Source organism: Anticarsia gemmatalis, chromosome 3, assembly GCF_050436995.1.
Source record: "Anticarsia gemmatalis isolate Benzon Research Colony breed Stoneville strain chromosome 3, ilAntGemm2 primary, whole genome shotgun sequence".
NCBI classification, from domain to species: Eukaryota; Metazoa; Arthropoda; class Insecta; order Lepidoptera; family Erebidae; genus Anticarsia; species Anticarsia gemmatalis.
In genome coordinates, this window is record NC_134747.1 from 7,416,912 (window position 1) to 7,441,288 (window position 24,377).

The 24,377-nt window shown below is 33.0% G+C and overlaps 1 protein-coding gene across 2 annotated transcripts in view; it reads left to right on the forward strand.

Moving 5' to 3' along the window:
• The window catches only part of TrissinR (Trissin receptor), a 92,670-nt gene that overhangs the window by 24,339 nt on the left and 43,954 nt on the right, over window positions 1-24,377 (forward strand). Inside the window, exons 1-2 of one of the 2 annotated variants that reach the window (XM_076136179.1) lie at window positions 21,983-22,089; window positions 24,053-24,328. In XM_076136179.1, the coding sequence (XP_075992294.1) occupies window positions 24,094-24,328 (235 nt within the window). In that variant the 5' untranslated portion in view covers window positions 21,983-22,089; window positions 24,053-24,093. Of the gene's footprint in view, window positions 1-21,982; window positions 22,090-24,052; window positions 24,329-24,377 lie in introns of those variants that run through there. The other variant, XM_076136178.1, reaches the window with a different exon arrangement.

Consider the following 24,377-nt stretch of genomic DNA (forward strand, 5'->3'; position numbering starts at 1 on the left):
AGGTGACTTCGCGACTTTGCAAAATCACTCTCAAAACATTACACCAAAGATTTGTTGGTGAAAGGAAATTTCCCGGAAGCAGAAAACCATAAAGTGTCGTTTCAGTTTAGTCATCACCATTATGGAGTCCACTTTTTAAGTTCCAAAAAGAATAAATCAACAGATGTTGCCAAATCAATGCCTTAAATTCTAAATTACAGACACAGCAACCATTTTCAGCTAACGTAGGAACGCCAATAGATCGAAATCGTCCCGGGACCGTTAATCTCTTTCAAAAAGGAAGGATAAATAGATTGACCCCCGCTGAAAACGCATGAAAGAGTTACTAGCTCATGAAAATGCTAATGAAGCCGACCTTCCTATGTCTCTGAACTGAAATCGAATCTGGGCGTTTGTCTGTTATACATAATATACTACGATATTCAGGGGTAAATGCGATAAAATATTACAACTAAATCTGAACAAATTTATGTTATCGTTACTTGATCTCATAATTACTAATAATTACGAAATGTTGAAAGGAAGTACCTAAAGATGGAATATATAAAAAAGCTATTTTGGCGTGACAACTGAAACACTTTTTTAATATTCATGTGGCCAATCTACGTATTAAAAAAACTAGTAAAATATTAGTACAGAAAACGGACAGCATAAAGTATAGATATACTTTATGCTGTCCGTTTTTTTTACAAATAGTTGCGTTAAGTATTTTGTTAGTTAATGGCGTATTAGCGAAGATAGCATCATAATTCAATACATAATATGTTACAATAAATCAACAAGTTTGTTTGTTAACTCTACCTTATCCTTTGATCTTAACCCAATATATTAGGATGACGTTAAACAAGGATATAACAAAAGAGCCGCTGTTGGCTTGAGATATATTACGCCATAAATACGACGTGCAAATCTTGCCAGTTATTAAATTCTGTAAGCATAAATAAAAAGGGGTAAAGGGGGGATGATTGATCTACACGATGGGCCCCGTAATATTAATTCTAAGGTGTTCCCTTTCATACACAATCTTAAACGTAAAGATGAGTATTAAGATTAACCTGTAAAGCTGCCTTTTCGTGTCTTTTAAACGCAAAATTTTCAAATAAAGCCATTTTTAAACGGATTTTTTTTATCTAAAGTAACCTACCTGTAAAGGTGCCTTTTCGTGTCTTTTAAACGCAATAAAGCCATTTTTATACTGAATTTTTGTCTTAAGAAAATCTATGTGGATTGTTAAGCGAGATTTTCTTGTGATCTCTAATGAGAGTTTGACATTCAAGTAAATATAGTTGTTACGGCTCCTATTAGAGGCGCTAATCAGTTTTTCATACTAAATTTTTTGATAGCTATTCAGTTTTTTATAGTCGACAGTGGTAGAGAATCGCGCTATTGTTCGATATAAACAAATAAAAGATTAAAGTTAGTATTGTCCCAGTAGCGGTATAGCTTAGAGTGTTATGTTCGAAAATAAACTAAATATCCCATTATTTTTATTGTTGCTTTTATTGTTGTGTACGTGCATGGCGAAACGTTTCAATGTTGTAACATCTTCATTGCGAAGTACAGACGAGATATATTGCATTGTTTATAGTGCACTAGAGAGCGGTACATACAATATTGATAACTCTATGTGTTTACAAAATGCACTAGCATTTTATAGCATGTTTAGAAGTAGCAAATAAATATGTTTGACAAAATATCTATGTACTTTATACATAATATTTTACGTATGTTGCACTAGGTATTGTACAAATCGTTAAAAGGTAAATTTTGGTTGCTTTTATATCCTTCACCTCTAAATCTACCGAGCAGACTTGAGGAAAATCCTTTAGCAATGGAAAAAGCGGCGTTATCCCTAAGAGACTGACTTTCTATTACTGACGAAGTCGTGGATAGAGCTAGTCACGTGGTAGTGTAATCATGCCTGAAAACAAAGAAAGAATCAAATAAATGGAAAGCGGTGCCTAATATTACACGATTGTATTAATATTGCTCATGTTGTGACGCAATGTAAGAAGAAACTACGTACATATCGTTAGTAGTATTCGAATTTAGGTTACCTACGTGTTTACGTCAGTCTGCTAATGCTACAAAATGAAAAAGTAAAATCCTGGGAAATATGAAAAGCGGTGTTTTTGATTCCACTGTGTACTTTGTATTCCATTTTTTATTTGGATAATGAGATGGGAATGTTGTATATATTTAATTTAAATTTTCTTCCTACTACAGATAAAGTGTTGGGTGTCGATTTTGTTATTTTGATTTAATGATATCAACATTTTCTGTACTGTTGAGTACTTTTTAGTTAAATAGATCAGATAGATATAAATCAAGTTGCATATTTTGAGTTATTCCGGTCTGATCCCCCAAACCGATCCACTACCAATTAATATTATTTTTTAATTCCGGTCTGATCCCCTTTCAACTTTACCATTCCGGTCTGATCCCCTTCCTATATTTAATGGATAAGTACAGTCAATAAAAAACAGATGTTATTCACTACTTTATAAAAAAAATTGTAAAGAGAAGTTCAAAGGTTTTTGGATATAAACGTTTGTTAGTCGATTACTGTTGGGTTATTTTAAGAGACGCTGATCAAAATCAGTTTAAAAAAAAGAGTGACCTGTGCCATTTTTGAGTTTTTGTGAGTCACAAAAAAGTTTTGGTAAAAATATGGTATTTTTATACATTATTAAGTGTAGGTATTACATTAAATATCTCAAAAAGTTGACGGACTTCAGTATATAACTTAGGGTTTATAATCCTATCGATACACATTAGTTTCATCTATGGGTAAAAAGCCTTATAAAGTATTGAGTCAGTTTTTATTTATAGAAATAAAAACTGATTCGAGTTACAATCATCGCAGATTTATATTATTTGGTCTTTTGAAATAGAAGTACTACCTATATAACATTATAACAGTAATCACATTATCGCACAATGATCTTTTGTTAAAACTAGGATTTGAAAAAAATTATATAATAAAAAAAATGTAAACATAAATCAAATAACAAACATCAAATTTCAATTATTAAATACTGATATAAAATTATCACAGTAATCATATTCAGTGTAGAAATAAGACTAATACAGTCTCATTAATAACCGATTTCTCAGAACGACATCACGAACTTAACTCATCAATGATTGGTTACTTTGGAATCAATAGACAATACATTCACACACCAACAGCCTATTTCGCAGGTAAATATATTACAAAAGCTTCAGACTTTGCCGCAACGATGCCAGAAATAATTATCACTTGCTCTTACGGTGAAGGAAAACATCGTGAGGAAACCTTGCAAGCCTAAAATTTGTTTAATACATTTATTGAGGGCATGCAACGTCCCCTAACCTGTACTCGGCCAGCGTGGTGGACTCAAGACCTAACCCCTCCCCTCGTTTCGGAGGAGACCCTTGCCCTGCAGCGGGACAGTTATGGGTAAAAAAAATAAAACAAATAAATAAATAGGATTCAACTGTTGAGCTAGCCAAAGAAATGAATAAATCTAAATAGACTGCATGTTCCTGAAATACTAAGAAAGATTTGGAGATTTCTGGGTCAAAATGTATAGAGATGAGATTAATAAAAATATATATATTAATTCTATAACATAATCTAATAGAACCTGTATACATATTTTGTTATTGACTGTCCTAAAAATGTGATAATAGACAGTCAGGGTATCCGATCGGAATAAAATATTTAAATTTATTATAATGTTTATATACGGGGGATCAGACCGGAATAGAAAATAATTTTAAAATACTAGGGTATCAGTATTGGGGATCCGAACGGAATAACTCCATATTTTCTATATACGCCAGCGATCCAAAAACCAATCTACATATAATTAATGTATGTAGTACCTAGTTTATGTACTATCTTGACTTTGCGTATCCCATCGGGACTTTAAATTTAGTATCACACGAAGCTAGCTGAAAATACGGGACCTCTGAGAAAACGATCGGAATAGGTTGGTAGAATCTAGTGTTCCGAGGTGCCATTCTTACAATCACAGATGTCGATTGGAGGCTGGATTCAAACCAGATTTTTAAGAGAATAGCGTTCGATATCAGAGCGGATGGAGTGGGCCGATGTCGTTATTGTTCCTAGAGTTTTGTCGAGACTCTCGAAAATTTAATTGACTTTATTCAAATATAAAACTCAAGGGCATCGCTTTGTTATAGGTGAATTATTTAAATACAGTCTGCTAAAAATATACAGTTTTTTTTACTCTATTGTTAAATACAAAAAAAATTGAATGTAAGTCATGTAGTCTTCTCATGTCATCACAGATGTCATAGGTCCTCATGACGAACAATTCTTTACTAATTCAACTTCTATGTCATGGATTAAACAGTAAAGATTCTTATTTAATGAATTGTCGTCACATCTACGCTTGGAAGTATTGCCTTCGAGGTAGTACAGCAATCTACCGTTCAGCCGCCCTACTGACGACGGACGTAAAACGTGTAGAAAAACACTCATAAAATTATCTTCCACGAGACTGCACGATTGTATACAATTCAAATTAATGGTTCGTACGTTATAAACGGCCAGTTATTTTTGTTTCGCATTAAACAGGTTTGTTTTTAACAGTGGTATTTTTGATGCCGCGGTATGATGGCTAATAGCTTTTAGGGATCAGTTTGCACATAAAGATGAAAGTGAACTCTCCATATCTATATTGATAGTAAAGTTTGGTATTTGTCCGACTGAACTTCATCAAAGTAAGTACATTCTCTTGGGAATGTATTAAATCCGCAATCAATCTTTGTATGGTTTACCCACCCACTGGATTCCATCTCCGGTTTTCCTTCATCTTGATTTGTTACTTGACCATTCAATCTGTCTTTCTTGCATAAGTATAAATCTATTGTATAAAGTATAGATATCCCGCCTCATTTGTTATAATAATAGCGAGATATCCAAACACAAAGAGAGATAGTTGTTATTCTTGTTATCAACATAAATCTAGTCTATATCTAAGCACTTACTTACGCAAATATTTATCTAGGGAACTTTACAACTAATAACTATTATTTATAGTAACGATCTATTAACTTTTCGTTAAAACAAACAATCATAGAACAATATGAATAATATATGTATAATGTGAATATATATCGCTACCTACTGCTATTATAGGTACGTATGTTAGAATAACACAGAACAAACTCACTGTTTGCCCAGCGGTATTGAACTCATTTCAAAACTTTATACTGGCAACCAAGAAAAATTAAATTCCTCCCATCCGTCAAAGGAAATGAAACGTTGGGATTCTGTGTTGAATTTCTTTAGCTTTTGAAGAAGTTTTCCTTTTTGTTGTGTTTTCTCTTTATCACCGATCTTCGTGTATCACTGAGGTGAATGTATATTTCAATACTTACAAAGAATTAAGTTATTATCCAGAGATTGAGATTGCTTAATGATCTCAGTTGTTTCAGCGTATTTATCCATTAAAAAGGCGTATTGCACGTTCTAGTTAACCATTGGCTAATTTTTTGATTATTATTTTTGAGTTTACTTTTCACCTCGTAAAATATTTAACATAGCTCCCAGCACAACAAACTCGTGATAATAAGCGAAAGGTGCGAATACAATTTTAATTTCGTATAAGTATAAACAAAATGGGTTGCTGACAGCTTCGGCTCTAAAATATAAGAATTCCCTCTCTATTTCTTCGTGAACGTCAGATTGTTTATAGTACGGGACCATTTTTTCCATCTTTAATAACGCGTGAATACTGGAGCATGCTTCGCGTGTTCTTTATCACGGATATTTTGTTTACGTAGACAACGGTAAACGATCTCCGGAATCTTGAAATATTATTCATTGTGTTACCACATTTTGTATATTTGTATACGTTTAAAAACAAGACTACCTGCCAACTCTTTGTACAAAATAAATGTAAATTTTATTAAGTATAATTGTAAACACTTTAGAATCCTGTAAACGAACGAACGAACGTCGAGAGTGCAGTCGGCTGACGCAGTAATGAGACTAGTTATCTGTGAAGCTTCTCGACAAACACTTTATTCTATTGCGATAATAGCTGAGACTGGAGTCTCGGCTGAGATTGGAGCGCTAAGAAAACTCGGCGATCTCGTTTGCCCGGACAATAGTAAACGTCTAGGCGCGCCAACACGGTCCGTTTTATTCGCAGAATACATGTATTTGTTAGAATAAATAGGGCATGTGTATGTCCACAGCAGAACGTATTTAGATTCACGAGCGTACGTGGATAATATCTTGAATTTACACTTGATTCTGAATGCTGTTTATTCAATATTTTTGCAGTATATTCTTTTACCGTTAAAAATAAGAAGTTAGTCAATCAAATGATTTTAATATTTCGTTATTACGTGTATGTATGTAAAGAATGTTTAGTTTCATAAGTCTTTTACAAGTATCTACTTAGTTGCCAGGTGAGTTATTACTTATTTTCAAGAACAAATTTTGCTAAACCTTGGACTAGTACAAGAAACTCTTATAAAACACTAATCGTTAAGTTTGTACGTCAGTTTGGTGAAGTTAAGAGTAGCGTCGCGTTTCGTACTAACGTCGGAAGACGACACCTGGCCTAAACTTCTTCGTTGTGAAAGTCAACAGCTTTTAAACTGGGAACGTATGGCACAAAGGGATTTAAGTTTTCGAATCAAATATTTCTCAGTCTAAAATATTAGTTAAACTCTGAAGGAAGCGACAATGAGATTGATGCGATGTTTGATGAGATTGTAAGAGTCGTGTAGGTATAATAAAGTATAACAGTTATGATTGCCATATTTTTGAAAAATGTATAAGTATTGCAACCCGCACTTGGCCGGCGTGGTGGACTCAAGGCCTAACGCCTCCCTAGTTCGGGAGGAGACCCTGGCCCTGCAGTGCGACCGTAATGGGTTAAAGAAATATATATGCATTGATGTATTTTCAAAGGTATTACTAAACGTTTACCGGAGCATCAACAAAAATATCGTTGTCATGTATTCAGTACATTGTCAAACAACATAAGATACTCGGAATGTATGAAAGCTGTATACATTTGGCGTGTTATTATAGCTTTATAATGAAAACAGATCGCATCTCCCTTACCTTGTATAGGACGTATTATGTAGATTTCGATGCAAGTGAACAAACACGGTGGTGTTGTGACGATGAGGATTACATGGTACAGCAATTAGTTAGTTTAGCCAGCAAGCGTTGTACTGCGCTGATTGCATCAAGTGTGCTCGACATCCTATCCTTACCTTTACATTGTTTTGATTAACCCTCCAATAAGACAAGATGAAGATTCAAATTTCGAACCGTTGCTGTTCGTAGTCCAAATTATGCACGATCGTTCTTTTTTAATTTCATCGAATCGAAGCCACGATGAAGGTCGGCGAATAATCAAAAGCATATTGTTTGTAGTTTTTTCGGCTTCTTTGTTGTGGCAATATACACAAAGCGATTTAATTAAAAACTTATTTAACTTAAACCATATTGTGGATGCGCCCAAAAACTTTATCTTACGGTCAACTTTAGACACGTACTACGAAACAAAGTTACTTTTCAAAATGTAAAAGGGTAAAAGTTATCTTAAGAAGGTCGAGTTGCTTATCACAATTATGTTTTACAAGAATAACCTTAACTTATTATTAGTAACGGGTAATTTTCGGCGAATTAGAATAAATTATTGTTGAAAAAGTTGTGTGCTGTTGTATTCTAACATTACGAGTTTCATAACGGATCATAAATTGAACCAAGACATTACGTTGATTAACATGATGTTGCATTGTTCATGAAACGCAGATACAAGTAGCCGAAAGTTTATTGTCCAAACTGCGCTCTCTTTTGTCAACACGCGGCTGAACATTTATAGGACAGATTACGAAGGTAATGTACTACGTTAAAGTCGTAAAGAAAGGAATTACTTATCTTCATGAGCTTACAAATCTTGGAGGCCAACAACAGGAAATTTTGATATTATTTATGCCCTGGATATCTCCATATATGAAGTTATAACGTCACAAAATACATATTTTCGCAAGGTACCGCGAAATTTCTAACTACATAAAAGACTTTATCGGCATAATTTACAAAGAGATTAATGAAATATACTAAGGACAAATACATAGTAAGAACCAGAACACTGTCCTAATGAAACACGCAAAGCTTCTCTTTGGGATTAAACACAGACCTACACATGCGAAAATATTATGACACATGTGACTTCTTTAATATGAACAAATATTAAATGCTAAAATGACTTTGAATTGCGATAGTAGGTATAAATTTTATATTTGACGAAACCTTAAGTTACAAGGAAACATTTAATAAAACATCGCTTTTCCTATAGACATACAACCACTGTATACATTTGCAATTTAATTTTGAGAAGCTCACCATCTGTAATGGATGTTTGCTTGTATAATTCAGCCGCCATAATTCACTGCGGCGCGCCTCGCAATATTCTCCATGCGAATCTTTAACTAAAGACTTTTATACCAAGAGCAATCTCGTTGTCATCCGATGTCTTTTAATTACATTGTGTATATGTTAATTAAAAGCTGAAAATGTGTATGTAAAACAAGATAAGTATCTCGGTAACCATCTCAGTTCAAAGCCAAAGTTTGTAGAATGAAGCACAATAGCACACCGATAATATGTATCATGACAAAATATATATGTAATTATATGTTCAGAATTATTTTATTGTGCATATTTTTGTATGTATAATTTATGAACCAAAATAAGTTTAAAAATATTACTTAACTAACGTTGTAAGCGTTTGCGTGTAATTTTATGCGCATTTCAGATTCAGATTCAAAATCAGTCAAGAGTGTAAATATGAAATTCCACATTTTCTTAAGTATCAGAATTGGCATCTATTTATAAGTTAAAACGGCTTACCAAATTTATTTTTTCACCATTAGTCGCCAACAACGCCAACCTCTTTGCAGTAAACATTAACTTTTTTAATACTGGCAGATTCGAATTTCGAAAGGAAGAAGAAATAAAAATAATTTATTTGAATTTAAAATTGAAATATTTTTCATGTTATGGCGTTTTCTAAGCAAGATTTTTTTTATTGTTAATACATAATTATGTTAAATTCATTAAAAAAGAAAACAAGATGGCGGTAAAAGGTATTTATTTATTTTTGATTGTACATATTAGTTCGATAACCTACTACTGATTTACGGTATCAACTGTTAAACTATTGATTATATAAAAACTGTAAGTAAAAACTATTTCTTTATTCAAATAAGATAAACTCAAAACTTTGTGTTATTTTATTAAGTACGTAACCAATTATATAATTTTGATATCCTAATAACAAAGAAATAAAAATCTTCTGTTACCTAATAATAACTTTAAACACAGATTACCTGTTAATATAACAAATCATAATAATTTCATGTTTCTCATTACTCATATAAAATATAACAGGAACATAAACTCGTAACTTGTAAAACAAAATACTTATACTCTGCTCATAAGTTTAACGACGTGTTTCAAATATTGAAAATACAATTTGGTTCGCAATTAGATTTTGGCACGTTTGATCGTGTTAATGGTCATACGTGTTTGTCGAACCCTGTTCGCTTGTATAGCAATTTAACTCATTCTTCACGTACTGGTTAATGGAAAATAATCCATTTTGATATCCCATGCGAGGGAACGTTTCAACAAAAATATTTTTCATATTTACATTCAGAACGACTGTTATTGTTACATTATATACCTTTGTGTACGTATAATAAAAGTTCACTAAAGTCTGTTGTAAATATATAGCTATTTTGTAGACACATCAATTCGTACAGCAGTTGTAATGATATCTACTCTAAATACAAGTTGGCATCATCGATACTAATATGCCAATAACAGTAAGTATTTGGCAGATGCATCGCTCGTGTTTGTTTGACAAATACGTCAAACTACTTGGGCAAATGTTTACCCATTCCCTCCGATTTGCTCCGTCAAATATAACTTCATGAAACAACCTCAAGTATTAATGTAGCGATTCCTGAACGATGTCTGATAAGAGACGGCTTCCATTATAATTCTAATGCGCTCGCTACCATAAATGTTTATTGTTATGTTGAAATGAGCATAATATTTGATGCGCTTCACTCCCACGACTATCCTGTTTATAAAATAATTTCATCTGCTTATTCTCATTTCATTTAGTTAGTAAACATTTATTTATTGCTGCCTGTCGATGCGATATAATTCGTAAATTAATCTGACTTCGTGCGGTAAAGTTCAAAATGTTTGAAGACGCCGTAGCCGGATCATTAATTTGATGGAAGTTTAAAAAGTTGGTTTAATTAATAACTTTGTATAATCGGCGTTTGATCAAAGCTTTCAGTTTGGCAGTATTAGCTGCAGCACGTTTATAATCCATTGTGTAATAAAAAAAACATAGAAATATGTACATGGTAACTGTTTTATGCTGTTTTGATGTTTCATATGCCCAATAAAAAGATAAAAACTCTGAAACGATGTTATCTTTACTATTTTATGTTCACCTGAATTTATATTCATACTTTTAGATAGTAATTTATGTTGTTTTTGTGTATAACTTTCTTACTTTTTGAGCTACTATATAGGATAATACAGAAATTGTCTTGAAAGAATTGGTGGTTTGTAGGACATAACGTGAACATAATAGTTTCTTGTATTTAGTAGGTACTATAAATGAAGTAAATAACGCTCGGCAACTTGATGATAATCTGTTACGACGTACTGGAGCTGGCCATATCGCGTACCAACACTTTTTGTCGTAACATTTTATTACAAGCCCGGTGTAGTCGTTCGCCACGCGAACTCCACTTTGTTTGGACTTTTTAGTTAACATTTTGATTCGGTTAGGAAACAATTTCATGTGGACCGTGAAGGGATTACTGGAAACAGGAATGCTCCCAGTTAAATGTTAGCTTTGTGTCAATATTTAGTGCTTTCAAAATGTGAAACATTTTATTTCCTTAAATAACTCTTGTAAAACTTTTAAAAACATAAAAGTATGCTTTATTTTAAAGAATTAGGCATATAGTCAGAGGCATGAAGTTTTATTCATTTATAATATATGTTCTTATAGGTTTGTTTACTAATTTAATCCACTTTTTTTCGATTATCAACATTGGCAAATTGAAAAGTCGATATTAATTACAACTCTTCATCATTCATTATTTCTGCGGCGCGTGACCAAAAACACAGTGATTATACATTAATTGCTCATTATCATTATAATTACATGTCATTTAAATGACATTAATTTATATCGTGACATTCTGTTTTTTTTTGTGAAAAAAGTTTTTAAATTTTTCGCTGCACATAACATTTACTTATTTAAATATTAGTAGGTATTAGTAGTGCCTCCAATAAGTTTTCTATTGAAGTCACATAGCGTGCCTATACCTCCATTGACTACGAAAAGTGCCTTAAATCATGGAATACGCGCTCGTGTATATTACAAAATTATAAACTACCTTGTTAATTTACATAATTACATTTTAACGATTATTCTCTTAGGTAAGTTGATATGTATTCCACTCTTTTAGGGATTTACTTCAGTGTTTATTTTTGTGTAATATTCATGTCTTACAAGCTGCGTAAATTTGATTTTCTTTGAGAATAGCGCGAATTTGAAAGAGCAACGCTACGCAAATTGCTGGTTTCGATAGACTGGTGATTACATAGCATGTCATTGTTAATTGCTCAGAACCTTCTTGATGCATCTCTGCTTTTTCATCTTCCTAAAGAATTTTTGAAAAACATACAATCAAAACAAAACATCTTTACGATTAATACATATTTATTGCGAAACGTTCCATCCTTCATTATGTTTAATTCTCAGAAAACTAACAAATAACATTAGTGTTATGACATAATAATTAAAGGTTAATCAGTTACCGAATAATGTTGACGTAGTCGGTCGTGAGCGAACTCAGGTATTTCAAATTCTACGTAAGTCAAATAAGAAACTTATTACCTTTTCTGACGGTAACATTATTTGACACAGAACTGTAAAAATATTATATTATTTGGTGCTAAAATTATTTCGCGTACGTCAGGTAAATTCTACGTGAAGCGTGTGATTGAGGTAGACTATTGACGAGCGCCTTAACCCTAAAATGTTTACAAGAAGCTACAAGAGGTCGATAGACCTAATTAGATTAAGTCTGCCGCTAGAAGTGGCCGAAGCTCATGCCTAAACAATGAAGCGTAATCAGTACTTTGTGAATCATGACAATGTTAAATATGTAACGTCGAGCTTTTGACTTCTTTTACAACCATAATATGAAACCATTGGTATAATAATATTGTGGTAAATTCAATTCAGAAGAATCGAGTTGAACCAAATTTTTAGTTCGATAGTAGTAGGTATATAACGTATTTTAGAAAATACTGTTTTATGTCCATTATATAATTAAATATTAGTTTAAATACGATAGCGTATAATAAAAACTAAACTCAATATATCTCAAGATAAAAAGCCTTATAACTCTTAAAAGGTTTCATTTTGAATCCTTTCTAAACGATTTTTTCTGGCCACAAAATATAGGGCAATATTTTATTCTAAGAGTCCCAGTCACAATGTTGAGTTATGTCCTATGGAATCTTACTTTTCAGGTCAGTACCGTTTCTTTAGTTTGCGTCGTAAATAGTACGGTCGGATGGACCAATGGTTTGTTACAAAAGCTGAAAAAATCAATGTTACATGGCTAGATTGGAATTGCGTTCAATAGTGGTACGGGGTGGCTCCTGGGGTGCCCCCTTTCATGGGAACGTACACGGCCAACGAGCGAGATTTGACGCTGTCGACATTTTAGACCGCCACACATAACATGTAGTCACGAAAGAAGCGAGCCGCAATTTATGTTTTTCCAAATTGTTTCGGTTTTTCTAAAACATTGCCTATATTATTTTATATTGGTATTATTTTTTATTCCTTGGTGGCCGTTCTGCTAGACTAGACACTGAATATTTAAAGGTTAGTCTTAACATCTTTATTTTATGTTCGCTGTGAAACCCATTTTTAATTAATACACGATCCAAAATACAGTGCTATCTTGGTATAAATAAGTAAAACGATTAAACAGAGTCACTTTGCTTCAGTTTAGTAGTTCACAGAAGTAAGTAGAGCGAAGATAGTAGACAAGTAGCGTGCAAATAAGCAGAGTGCATCTCTAAATGCGGTTAGTTAAATCCTTTGAGCATGTAGAATACTTAGTAATACTTGCAGCACTACTTAATTTATTTTCTAGTGTCCACATTACAAGGTTTCAAATAGTGTTACCGTTTCCGTGAGCACGTGTACAAAGCTAACCTAATAAAGTTTCAGGAAGATTGTCATAGTTAACGTTTGTTAGGATTAATTATTTCACGTGCGCATAATAACAATAATAATATAATTGTTCTTTGAATCCAACAAACAGGTCAAAATTATTCAACTTTGGAAGGTGTTTGTTTGACATAACAACACAGTTGTTGTTAAGTTCATGCTAGTTGTTACCACTTATTTATAACTATGAATGTTTATATTATTTAATTAAATAAAACGAATATGATATATCCTTAGAGTTTACAAATTACGATGAATTTATTAATGTTTAGAGAAATTAGAAGTATGCCAATCGTAAAAACCATAAGATGTAGTCACGTATATTGAAATGAGGAACGACATTAGTACTGAGAAAGGTCTACGGCGTAGCCGCGTAGGCCTGATTGAAAGCCTACGCACCTTGAACTTATAAAAATATTTTTAGGGTCATGGACTCTTGACTCTGCTTAAGGCTTTGTAATATTCCTACGTTAAGTCGTTCTACAGAAATTAAGCCCATCGTTCCAAAGGTCCACCCAACGGTGATTGTGTCAATAGAAGGACGTGCTTAATCTATTTAAGTTCAGCTTTATTTATAAATTCGTGCCTCTGACACCAAAAGGATATGATATTACTGTTTGACCTCTCTTGTAAACGTTTCAAAATTTGAGACTTTCGTTTTGTTTTCTTAGGTACGTTAATGAGTTGAGGAGTTTGTGGGAACAAGGTAACGTAAAAAGTTTGCCTGTTTTCGAGCGTTTCGGCTTAAGAATATTGTTTTTGTTTTAGAACTAAATTGATCGCGGCATGTGTTAAAGTAGAATGTTTTTTGCTTGTTTGGTCGGAGTTTATGAGTTTTATTGCTTTTACAAACACAACATTGTTTATTAACTCAATACTTTTTATATTGTTGTATAAAGCGCTCTTTTTAAAACAATTGGGTATACACTATAATGGAATATCCAATTCTATTGTGAATCAGGGAAACTCAAAGATAAAAGTCCAATTTAATTACATTAACATTCAACGTCTATATAATTATAGCCGACGTTATACACATGTTAATCTTCACTAACCCACTGCCAACACTGGCAGGCGAAACATAAAAACTAAATAACTAAACAATGATACTAATAAAAGCAAAAGCAGTATAAAAACAGGTAATGTTTCTGTCTGGACGCTGGTGTAAATCCGACAAGTTTGAATTAGTCTCTACAATAGACTTCCATCGAAGTATTGGCAGAGACTGTATAAGATTTTTTATTTTACGGAGACGGCTATACCCGTCTTGCTATAAAATGGATTAGGTATGACTTTGAAGTTTTTAGTACGAAGTTTTAATATTACCTGGGTAACAAAGTAAGCTGTGCATCAGTACTTCAAATATCTATAAAGTCTGAAAACATTTTCCGAAAATACAAAATGCATCAACTGTTTATGATAGGCTATGATAATTTTAATACCTTTCGAAGGAAATCATAAAGAAGACAGGCGAAATTTCCGATCTCGTTTCAATGTAACAATTTACAAAATTCTATGAAACAAGCTATTTAACAGCTATAATGTCTTTTTTTGTGAAACGTATATTATATAGTATATTTCGCGTTATGCTCAACACGTGTATAACGGGAACTGTTGCAATATTAATATAAGGTAAAAGTAATATTTTACGAATATCGTAATGAAGGTAATATACAGGTGGATAATAAAGACAACTACAAAAGCCCCTTTATTCAGACTGTAATCAGCATACAACAATGACAATATGAAAAATGATTCGCTTGTATCTTAAATAGTAAATGTAAACTTCGTTTTAAATTTTAAATCTGCTACGAGTTCATGACTGTATTTAAATATTAATGCACATTAAAAGAGATACAGCAATGGCCAGAACAACACATTTTTCAGCAATCTGTCCCGTTTTATGAGGATCCTCGCAAATAAATTTTTACGTAAACGATCTTACCAAAGTACTTATCGGTACAACGACGTCCATTTTTATTATAGTTCAGTTTTAAGTAAATATGAAAAACTTTTGCAAATATTCTTTGTCTTAAAATTCAGTAATAGAATTAATTATGATTTATTGGCAACCAATATATTTTAAACCCTCCGGCCACGAGGCATCAACTACTAACTACTACAATTTCAATAATCTTTTAATTTAAACCACTTTCAAAAGACGAAGGCCCGCCTAAATTAAGTTCTATAACTTTTGAGAAGCGTCAAAGTTATTGTATTCAGTATTGACTATATAATAAAATCGAAGCTTACAAGTTTGGATTTTTATTCTTGATCCAGTGAGCTAAGAAGAAAACTTCTATAAATAATTTTATAACGGCGATGAGTAGTAGATGTCTCGCCGTAACGCCTTGTCGTCAAATGTAATGAAATCACTTCCACTTGAATGAATAACTGTAAGGTCACGAAAACGCTCAATTACTTCCTGTATTCGTTCTCAGCCAACTGTACGGAGCTCATACAAAAGGAGGATTATTATTATCTGACTTCATATCGGATGCTTGTCGCACGATTTAGCTAAACTTTCTAGGTCAAGCTGATGCTTTTGGAATCTTTTGCCAGTTATTTTTTAACAGCAAACTAGAATCTATAATAATGCGAGTTATTAATGTAGGTAATATAAATGTAATATACAATTTTTACTTTTAGACTAGAAATATAAGTGGAAGACTCACATTAAACTAATGTCAATGGGCTCATTGAAATCAAATCAGGCACAACAAATTGGCTGTAAATATAAGTTTTACACATATTTTATATATCTGTGGATAGGCACTAGATAATGATTTGTTGACGATTGCACATAGAACCACATTGACGTCATATTTGGCAGACGAAAATCTTAATAAAAAAGTCTCTTTATGACGAAAGCGACTCAGGCGGAGTCAGTGTCAATGAATGAACCACTCAAGCAGAGTGTTTAGTGTAGTGGAGTAGGGGTAAAACCTGTAGGCTGTGTCTCACCTACATACGTATACGTTTACGTTTCAGTGTGAAGTGTGGCTCTTGACGTGATAAAAAACCGGTCGAGAGAGAATTCAATCGCGGATGTATACAACTTACTAATAAATAGCATAAAATCTAAGAGACGTTTCAGTTTGGTATCAGGTTGTTATTTTCAACATAAGCAGCAAAACTAGCACGAGAATCTTGTAATGATTGGGCAAACAAAAACTAAAGGTGGGTCCGACGATACTTGTAATTTATTGCGGTCAAAAATGCCAATATCTAGGCTAGATGTTGGTACCGAGTACAACCAAAACTAAAACCAACAAGTAAGTACCAACTGTAGGAGTCCTAAAGACATTTCGTTTTATTTCATAATGAAATGAGACACCTCACTACACACGCTGCGTAATCCAAACATGTTTCAGTCTATAAAAATCGCAATCAATCCTTGAAGGGTCCTTTACATATTCATTGAACGGTTAACTTTTCAGTCTGACTTTTTGCTTCATTATTTTTCCACAACAATGCCAACTACTCTGGTTAACAAATACATTTGCGGTTGTAAACATTTTTACTTACACGGGTTGTTTGTTATGTTTATAACAATGTCGATAGCAATGTTTATGTTCTTTAATTAAGTAATTGGACACGCATCGATCATAAATAGTAAAAACAAATAGTTGTTTCGGGTCGCGCCGACTTTAATGAGCGACAAATATCACTGGTGGAATGAGACCACGGAGTAAATAGCGTCGGTGTAGTTATATACCTGTGTCGATAGTCGTGCTACGACATTCTAGTGATGCAGCTGCTCTGTATGGCTGTTACTAGTTTCTGTATCGCAGCTTAATGATGTTGCCGTTATTTTCAACACTCTTCTTTTTAACCGTGGAGTTGAATGAAAAGCGAAGCAGCGTGGCTATAGAATAAAACTTTTCATACTTATACACTTTAATTTTATTCTAGTTTACAAAATAAAAAATCAGCATAAAAAGTGATAATGATAATAGGAATATTTTAACCGGAATTCGGAAATGATTGTCACTAAGTTGCGTTTCAGGTAGACTCCTAAACAAACGAACAAAAATAATGTTACCCAAACTCCCACGTAATAGCACAGTTTATAAAAACTCATTTGAATATAAATGAGATTACATTAGAAGAAAAAGGACCAAAAACTTGGATTACTGATCGGAATATTTTTCCTAAAAGTAGTTAAGTATTGCCTGCAAATTGTATATAGGAAATCAAATCATTCGCAGTTAGTACTATTTTATTTTAGTTAGTTGGTACTAAAAAACACGATGAATGATGTAACGAATTTAGATGTACTCAGTAATAACATTTTATGTAAGTGTAAAACATGGCTTCATGGATTATCGAATTAATAAACAAACAATATAAAAGACACCAAATGATTAAGTGCTTACACACTTACAGTAAACTGCGGCGATAAAATCCTATAAAAGAAGCTGAAAGTATAATAAATGTAGGTCTAGATTGGATCCGTGCTGGCTGGCTAGTTTTTCACGATGTTGTAAAATTCGTATTACCACTTTTATGCTTTATCATAAATCGTACACGTCACGACTGAATAACGTTTTATTTTTCAATGATGCCTTACATCCTTTGTCAGATGTATATTTATGAACTTTCTTGAGATCAGTAACAGATGTCAGTTTTTATAAAAGCATTGCTTTGTGCATTTTTAAATTAAAAAATCTCTTTAATTGAATCTTAATAGACCGCTCATCATTTTATTAATAGCAAAATAAATAAATAGCTGTTCTTACTTATCTTTTTTATTTAATTTAACATCTTGTTCATCAATTCCAGTCAAAGTTTAAATCTGAATTAGTAGATATAAAAAATCTATTAACATACTTGTAAGAGATGAATAAAATAAAATATTAAATAGAACATACAAAAGAATCTTGTGGAAAATTAGAAAGAACAAACAACAAAAAATGGTCTTTTAATTTCTTCAATAGATATATACACGAATATTAATAACGTTTATTATGTTACGGGTCGCACACACAAAATCCACATAAAATTCATACGCCAATTACATACGATCGACAATTTGTCCGGGGATTTAGGTTTTATGGCACGGACCTTTATCTCTCATACATAACACCAATTTATCAATAACGATACAAGTATTCGACGAAATTGGGAAAAGTACTCACTATTAATCGTACCACGATATGAAATAAGCTTATTTGGATGATAGATTAGGGAAATATAGCCTGATTACTCTTATTAGCATTTCTTTTCCTTATTGTAGTTATAAAAACCTCACTTTTATATCAGTAATCTTATTTTCTGCAGCTTAATGTTATCATGTCAAATTGTCCGCGTCTCCGTTTATGAAGGACTAGCTGACCCGCGCAACTTCGCTTGCGTCACCTAAGAGAGAATGAGTCAAAATTTTCCCCGATTTTGTAACATTTTTTACTGGTACTCTGCTCCTATTGGTCGTAGCGTGATGATATATAGCCTATAACCTTCCTCGATTAATGGGCTATCTAACACTGAAATAATTTTTCAAATCGAACCAGTAGTTCCTGAGATTAGCGCGTTCAAACAAACAAACAAACAAACAAACTCTTCAGCTTTATAATATTAGTATAGATTTAGCGACGAAGTGAATTGCGATGACCTGTTGTCGTTGAGTTGCCCAAATCTTTTCTTTTATTTACTTACTCTTTATTTTGTCATGCTTCTGAGGAATTACGTGGTTTGGTAACTTTGGATTTCCTTGTGGACAAATTTGAGGCTAAACAAACATAATTTAAGGAAAAGGCTATAAGCGTAACTACAAATTATTCATATTTAGTTTTCAATGGTTATTCAGAAACGAATTACGAATAATCAGTGAAGTTACTTAGAAAAATGGTTAGTCAAATCTGTGTATCCTCAAAACCATATTATTCACTAATTAAATAGCTTTTGTAATTTTTTTTAGTTATTTTGAATCAGATTAAAGACATTAGCTTTGCTCTATGTTATATGAACGTAGAGATGATAACACTTAAATTTTACAAAATGTTGCTATCACGAGCGAAATAAAAGAATGAAGGGTAACAGCTGCCAATCTTCCCGCAACAGCCATGTCACTGCAGAAGTGGAAATCTTTATTTCTTTGTAAATCCGCCAATCACTTCGTCAGTTCTGACACTCTTCAAATATGCATTATTTATAAACAGTAATGTGTTGAAAATAAAGTACGAACGTGTATTGGTTTATAAAGTTGATTTACATAAAGAGCGGGGGAAAGAGACACGTGCCAGACGGTCCACACAGACACAAAGAAATGTCTCCCACTCATTCATTCGTCAACTTCTCTCCCGTCTAGAACATGTGCTCAAGTATAAAAAGACCTGGACTTGTCCTTGACGGTTATCGCACCTTATATTTATTATGAAAAAGATTTTAGTTAGTAACAAAGGACAAGGTATATTTTTCTTTATGAATATACCATAAGTATCTGCGTATCATTGTGTTGTTGATATGTTTAACAAACTGTAACATAAGCGAATACGAAAACATTGTTTTACTTCCGGCGACGTCCGGGAAATTATATTTCATACGTCAAACGAAAAAGGATGTTAATTTTATTTGGGTCTAAATGTAAACAACTTTGGAGTTTCAAGCATTCTGGGCAAAATTGAATAATATTGCCAATCTGCTCGAGGAATAAAATTAATTTTTATTGTTACTTGTATTTATGCATGAATTTATTTATTTAACGTATATACTTTTTGTTTATTTTGTACGATATTTTATAATGACCATTTGAGATTACGCTTAGTGGAACTGCATAACTATTCTGTTAATAAAATGGATCAGGCTCTCTCAGCAATATTGCTTTAGTTCGTGGTTCATTCCAACTGTTTGGTCCCGTTAGTCTAATATTAATCTTATGACTTTGATGTAAAGGTCCTAGATATAATATCCCGTCTAAAGTAATCTAACTGTTCCTTTTTAGAATAAACTTACGAGTGGCTACTTATAACTGCTTATAATATTCACAATAAAACGAGATTGAAATCAGCTTTGTTGCAAAACGGAGCTCTTAGCTAGAAATGACTACCTAGTCATCCTTTTCTTTAAGTCGCTGCTCATTGGATTGAAGTCAGAATATTGATATTAAAAAGAGGAAACAATTTTCAATTTAGTTCTTCGAGTCCTAAATAAATAAAATGGGTTTCAGAATTACGTGTCTGAATAAAATTGGATCAATGAGTTGAATGATGATGATGAATAAAATTCCTTTAAATATTAAAAATGTTGAATAATGGTGACTGAATGAATTACTTAAGCCTTCCGTTTGAGAAAAAGTGATAGGTACGTAGCAAAGCTTAGACAAAAGCGAGCAATGTTTCATTACTTGGTGCTTTCAGACCTAAAGGTAATATATTGTTCTACTTCTCTATTCGGGGGACAAATATAACAACTTGGTGTCATTTATCACTGAAACTACCACGCGTTACTAATACTTTAATAACTTTGTGGCTTATTGGAGGTGCTTTTGTAAACGGTATGTTATAGACTTGTTCTTATAGACGCGACTTTGGTCTAATGGCTGTAATACCGTTAGGCGAAGCGGGCGATTAAAGCGGTAGTTTCAAACGTTTGAAGAGGTTCCAAAATTATTCAGCTTGCATTTTAAAGTAGTGTGCGGTTTCCTCATAGCGCCTTGTTTGTTTATGTGTTGGTAATGCAACTGCATCAGCTATTAGTGCCGACATTAACACTGTAGCGGTTTAACTCTACGATTAAGTCTACAATGTTTTAGGTTTACGAGACTGAAATAAAGGCTGTTGTTTCTTAGTAGAATGTCCACTTAGGTTAATGTTATCTGTAACTGTATTAGGAAACTACGTTTGTAGATGAACACGAGTAATTACGGCTTGGATTTGTACGTGGAAAAAATATTTGTAATAATGATGCTAGAAAATAATAGAACAAGTAAAGCAAGTTTGAGCACAGTTACTATGTGATAAAAATATTCCTTTGAATTACTACTATTTTAAAATATGAATGCTAAAATATGTATGAGAGTATAATTCCTGCTTTGCTGTATTGCTAAAATTTAAGAATAACGGGGACAATGAATTTTTATTTTGAAATCCGAGTACATAGGTCACTTTGTACATATATAGCAGCACAATAAACAGTTCTCCAATAGCATTATTACATTAACTGCACTGAGTAATTGACGCTGGCTGGATGTGGTGTTAAAATTAACGAATGCAATTCATTGGTATGATGGAAAATCAAATTATTTAAAGCACGGGATAATCGGGTTAATCTGTTAATCACATTGTTACTAGTTGATGACAAAAATATTGACTAAATGCATGTTGATATTTAATGTGGGAAGTGTAATTACATATTCTTTATAAATAAATAAGGCGTATGTAATAAATCGAGACATTATGATCTTTTCATTTATTTCGGTAGCAAACCAATATAAATACTCGACGGTAGAGCCAACAACCGATATTAGTAAAAGGTTTTTAAAAAATTGTGTGTTAATTAAATATTATAGATATCGAGATTCCTTCAACTTATAACAGCAATTATTTCAAAAGCTTGGAAACATTTAGGCGTTATTATTTGTCAATTTTAATAAAACTCTCACGTTTTTTTGCAGGTTTCGTAAAGAAATCCATTTTTGCACGATCGACTTTATGTCCCTAAATAAATAAGTATTGGGTCGGTACAGAATATTGATTTCGTTCGTTACTTTTGGTGGGATGGACGTGGAAACGTGTGAAGTGACAGGACCCTTAAGGTAATTCTAATCAAAAATTGTTTTACTTATTTGTGAAAATTTAAACACTATAATTTTACATGAAATAAAATGATAAAACTGACAATAACTATTCTTATTCTATCTATCTTAATTAAAATGTAGACTAAATTCTAAGAATAGGAATACATCGCCCCTTTTGTCACGGAAGTTTTAGGTTTGGTATTAGGCTCATGAATGTTCAATTTCGTGTAATTGTACCAGGAATCGGGTTTGGGAAATAGAAACAGTATTTCAAATTCTAGGTAAAATCACTGTACTGTCATAGGTGTGTGTGGCAAAATGTGGTTTATTAATGCCGATCTACAACGTCTCTTTAGTACACTTCATCAAATATAGGAATATTGTGTAAAAACTAGTTTAAGTTATCCCTATTATTCAGGTTATTTCAACAGTCGTACCCATACTTCAAACTTTTAGATTTTTTTAACTAGCAGCTGAACAATAGATAGCTGTCAGATGGCAATATACATGTATTATGCGACTTAAATGTCCCGAACAGATTTATACGGCCAAGGGTCAAACAGGAAGACAAACCTGAAGGGGCCACGATCTTTGTTAAGTGCCCACCTTTCCGAGTGTTAACCCACTTAGGTGTTCACTGGGATTGATATTGATCTTTTAGCGGTTAAGACAAATATTAGGTACGTTAGTTCAAGCTTTAAAAGTCTTGCTTGCAGCCAGATTCCTAAATTTGCTGCGAATGAGTATATTTTTTCTGTAAGATGGGTTTAATTTTTCGTCATTTTCAAAACTGTGGAAATTGGAGCCTGTCTTTGTTATTGACTGTATTGTACACTCTTGGTTAAAGATATTTCTAGCATAGCGAAATCACGTACATTCTTATTCTAGATGTTTTGACTCACAACACTTCGATTATGCTACATTTTGCATAGTAATATCTGAGAGCACATGTGACAAATGTTCAAAGTTCGATAGTTTTGACACAGCGTTGCTTAAAAACTGTCGAGCGGAATAATACTGTAGTCTGAACAACAAACGCAAACAGTATACAACCACTACGCGAGAAAGATTGAAGCGACACTCTTACTGGGTGTAATTTTGTTTGTCTGTGTTTAACTTCACTGGCTTTGTCAGTAAATGCCGAAGAAATACAAAGCAAATGTTTTTTTTAGATGATAGTTGAAAGAGGTTTCGCGTTCGTTAATTATATGGCGAATAGATGATGTAGATTATAGTTTTTGGGCTCTAGATTTTAAGCAACATCGAAAAGATTTATTTGTTTTAGTTAGTATTAAACTATAGTAAAAAACTAATAATAATTACTGAGCTGACATCTAAAGTCTAAGCTCTAACAATGTGAGAAGTTTTGACACGTACAACTACTTCCGCCAAGTTTCTACCAAGCGTACTTCTCCGAATTCTTGTGTTTACCTACTGAACGTGTACTATCCCAACATATTCAATTTTCATTTTAACCCTATTGAGCTTTTCTGCTCGTACGACGGTAATCCCAGTAGATAGGCTATTCTACAAACAATTGGCAGAACAAAACTGGCACTGTAAGATATTTATGTAACTTCAATTTTGTTTTATGTATTTGTTTATCCGGAAGAAAAGGTAATATTTTTGCATTTCCCTTCTATTCCTTTACAAACCTTTGCCTCGAGGGTATAATGTATTATCTTGTCTGCACCACAGCTTGCTCAAAGAATTACCTTCATTTTTAATTTACCTACAAAACAGTTATAAATTCTTGTGTAAAGAAAAATATCCGGTAAAATGCATAACATAAACCCGCCAAGTTGTATTTACGGTAAATACTACATGCGGCCGTTTATTTACGATTACGTCCTAGCTCGATTTCTCCTGTTTGTTATGAATACACGGACCATCTGTTAATATTGTGTGTATTTTTGTATTCTAATCGCGAAGTACACAACGCGGAGCTCTATTAGATGTTACAATTTTGATATTGTTTCAGAAAATGTACGAGGTGGCGCGACACTCAGTAAATAATGAACCATGATCGACCCCGTGTCAGAAAATATGTATGGTACAAAGCTGTTTGTGGCTTCCGAGAGTAATGAATGGGCATCGTTCAACAAGTCGAAGGCTGTGGAGGGTGGCGCCGTCAACGTATCAAGAGCCAACCAAACAATATATTCCATGAACGATGACGAGTACATTTTCGACAGAACTGATGTTAGAGCCATATTTATTACCTTATACACGATCGTCTTTTGTTGCTGTTTCTTTGGTGAGTGTATTTTTTATATCAGATATTCGTGTAATAAAACCTAAAAAGA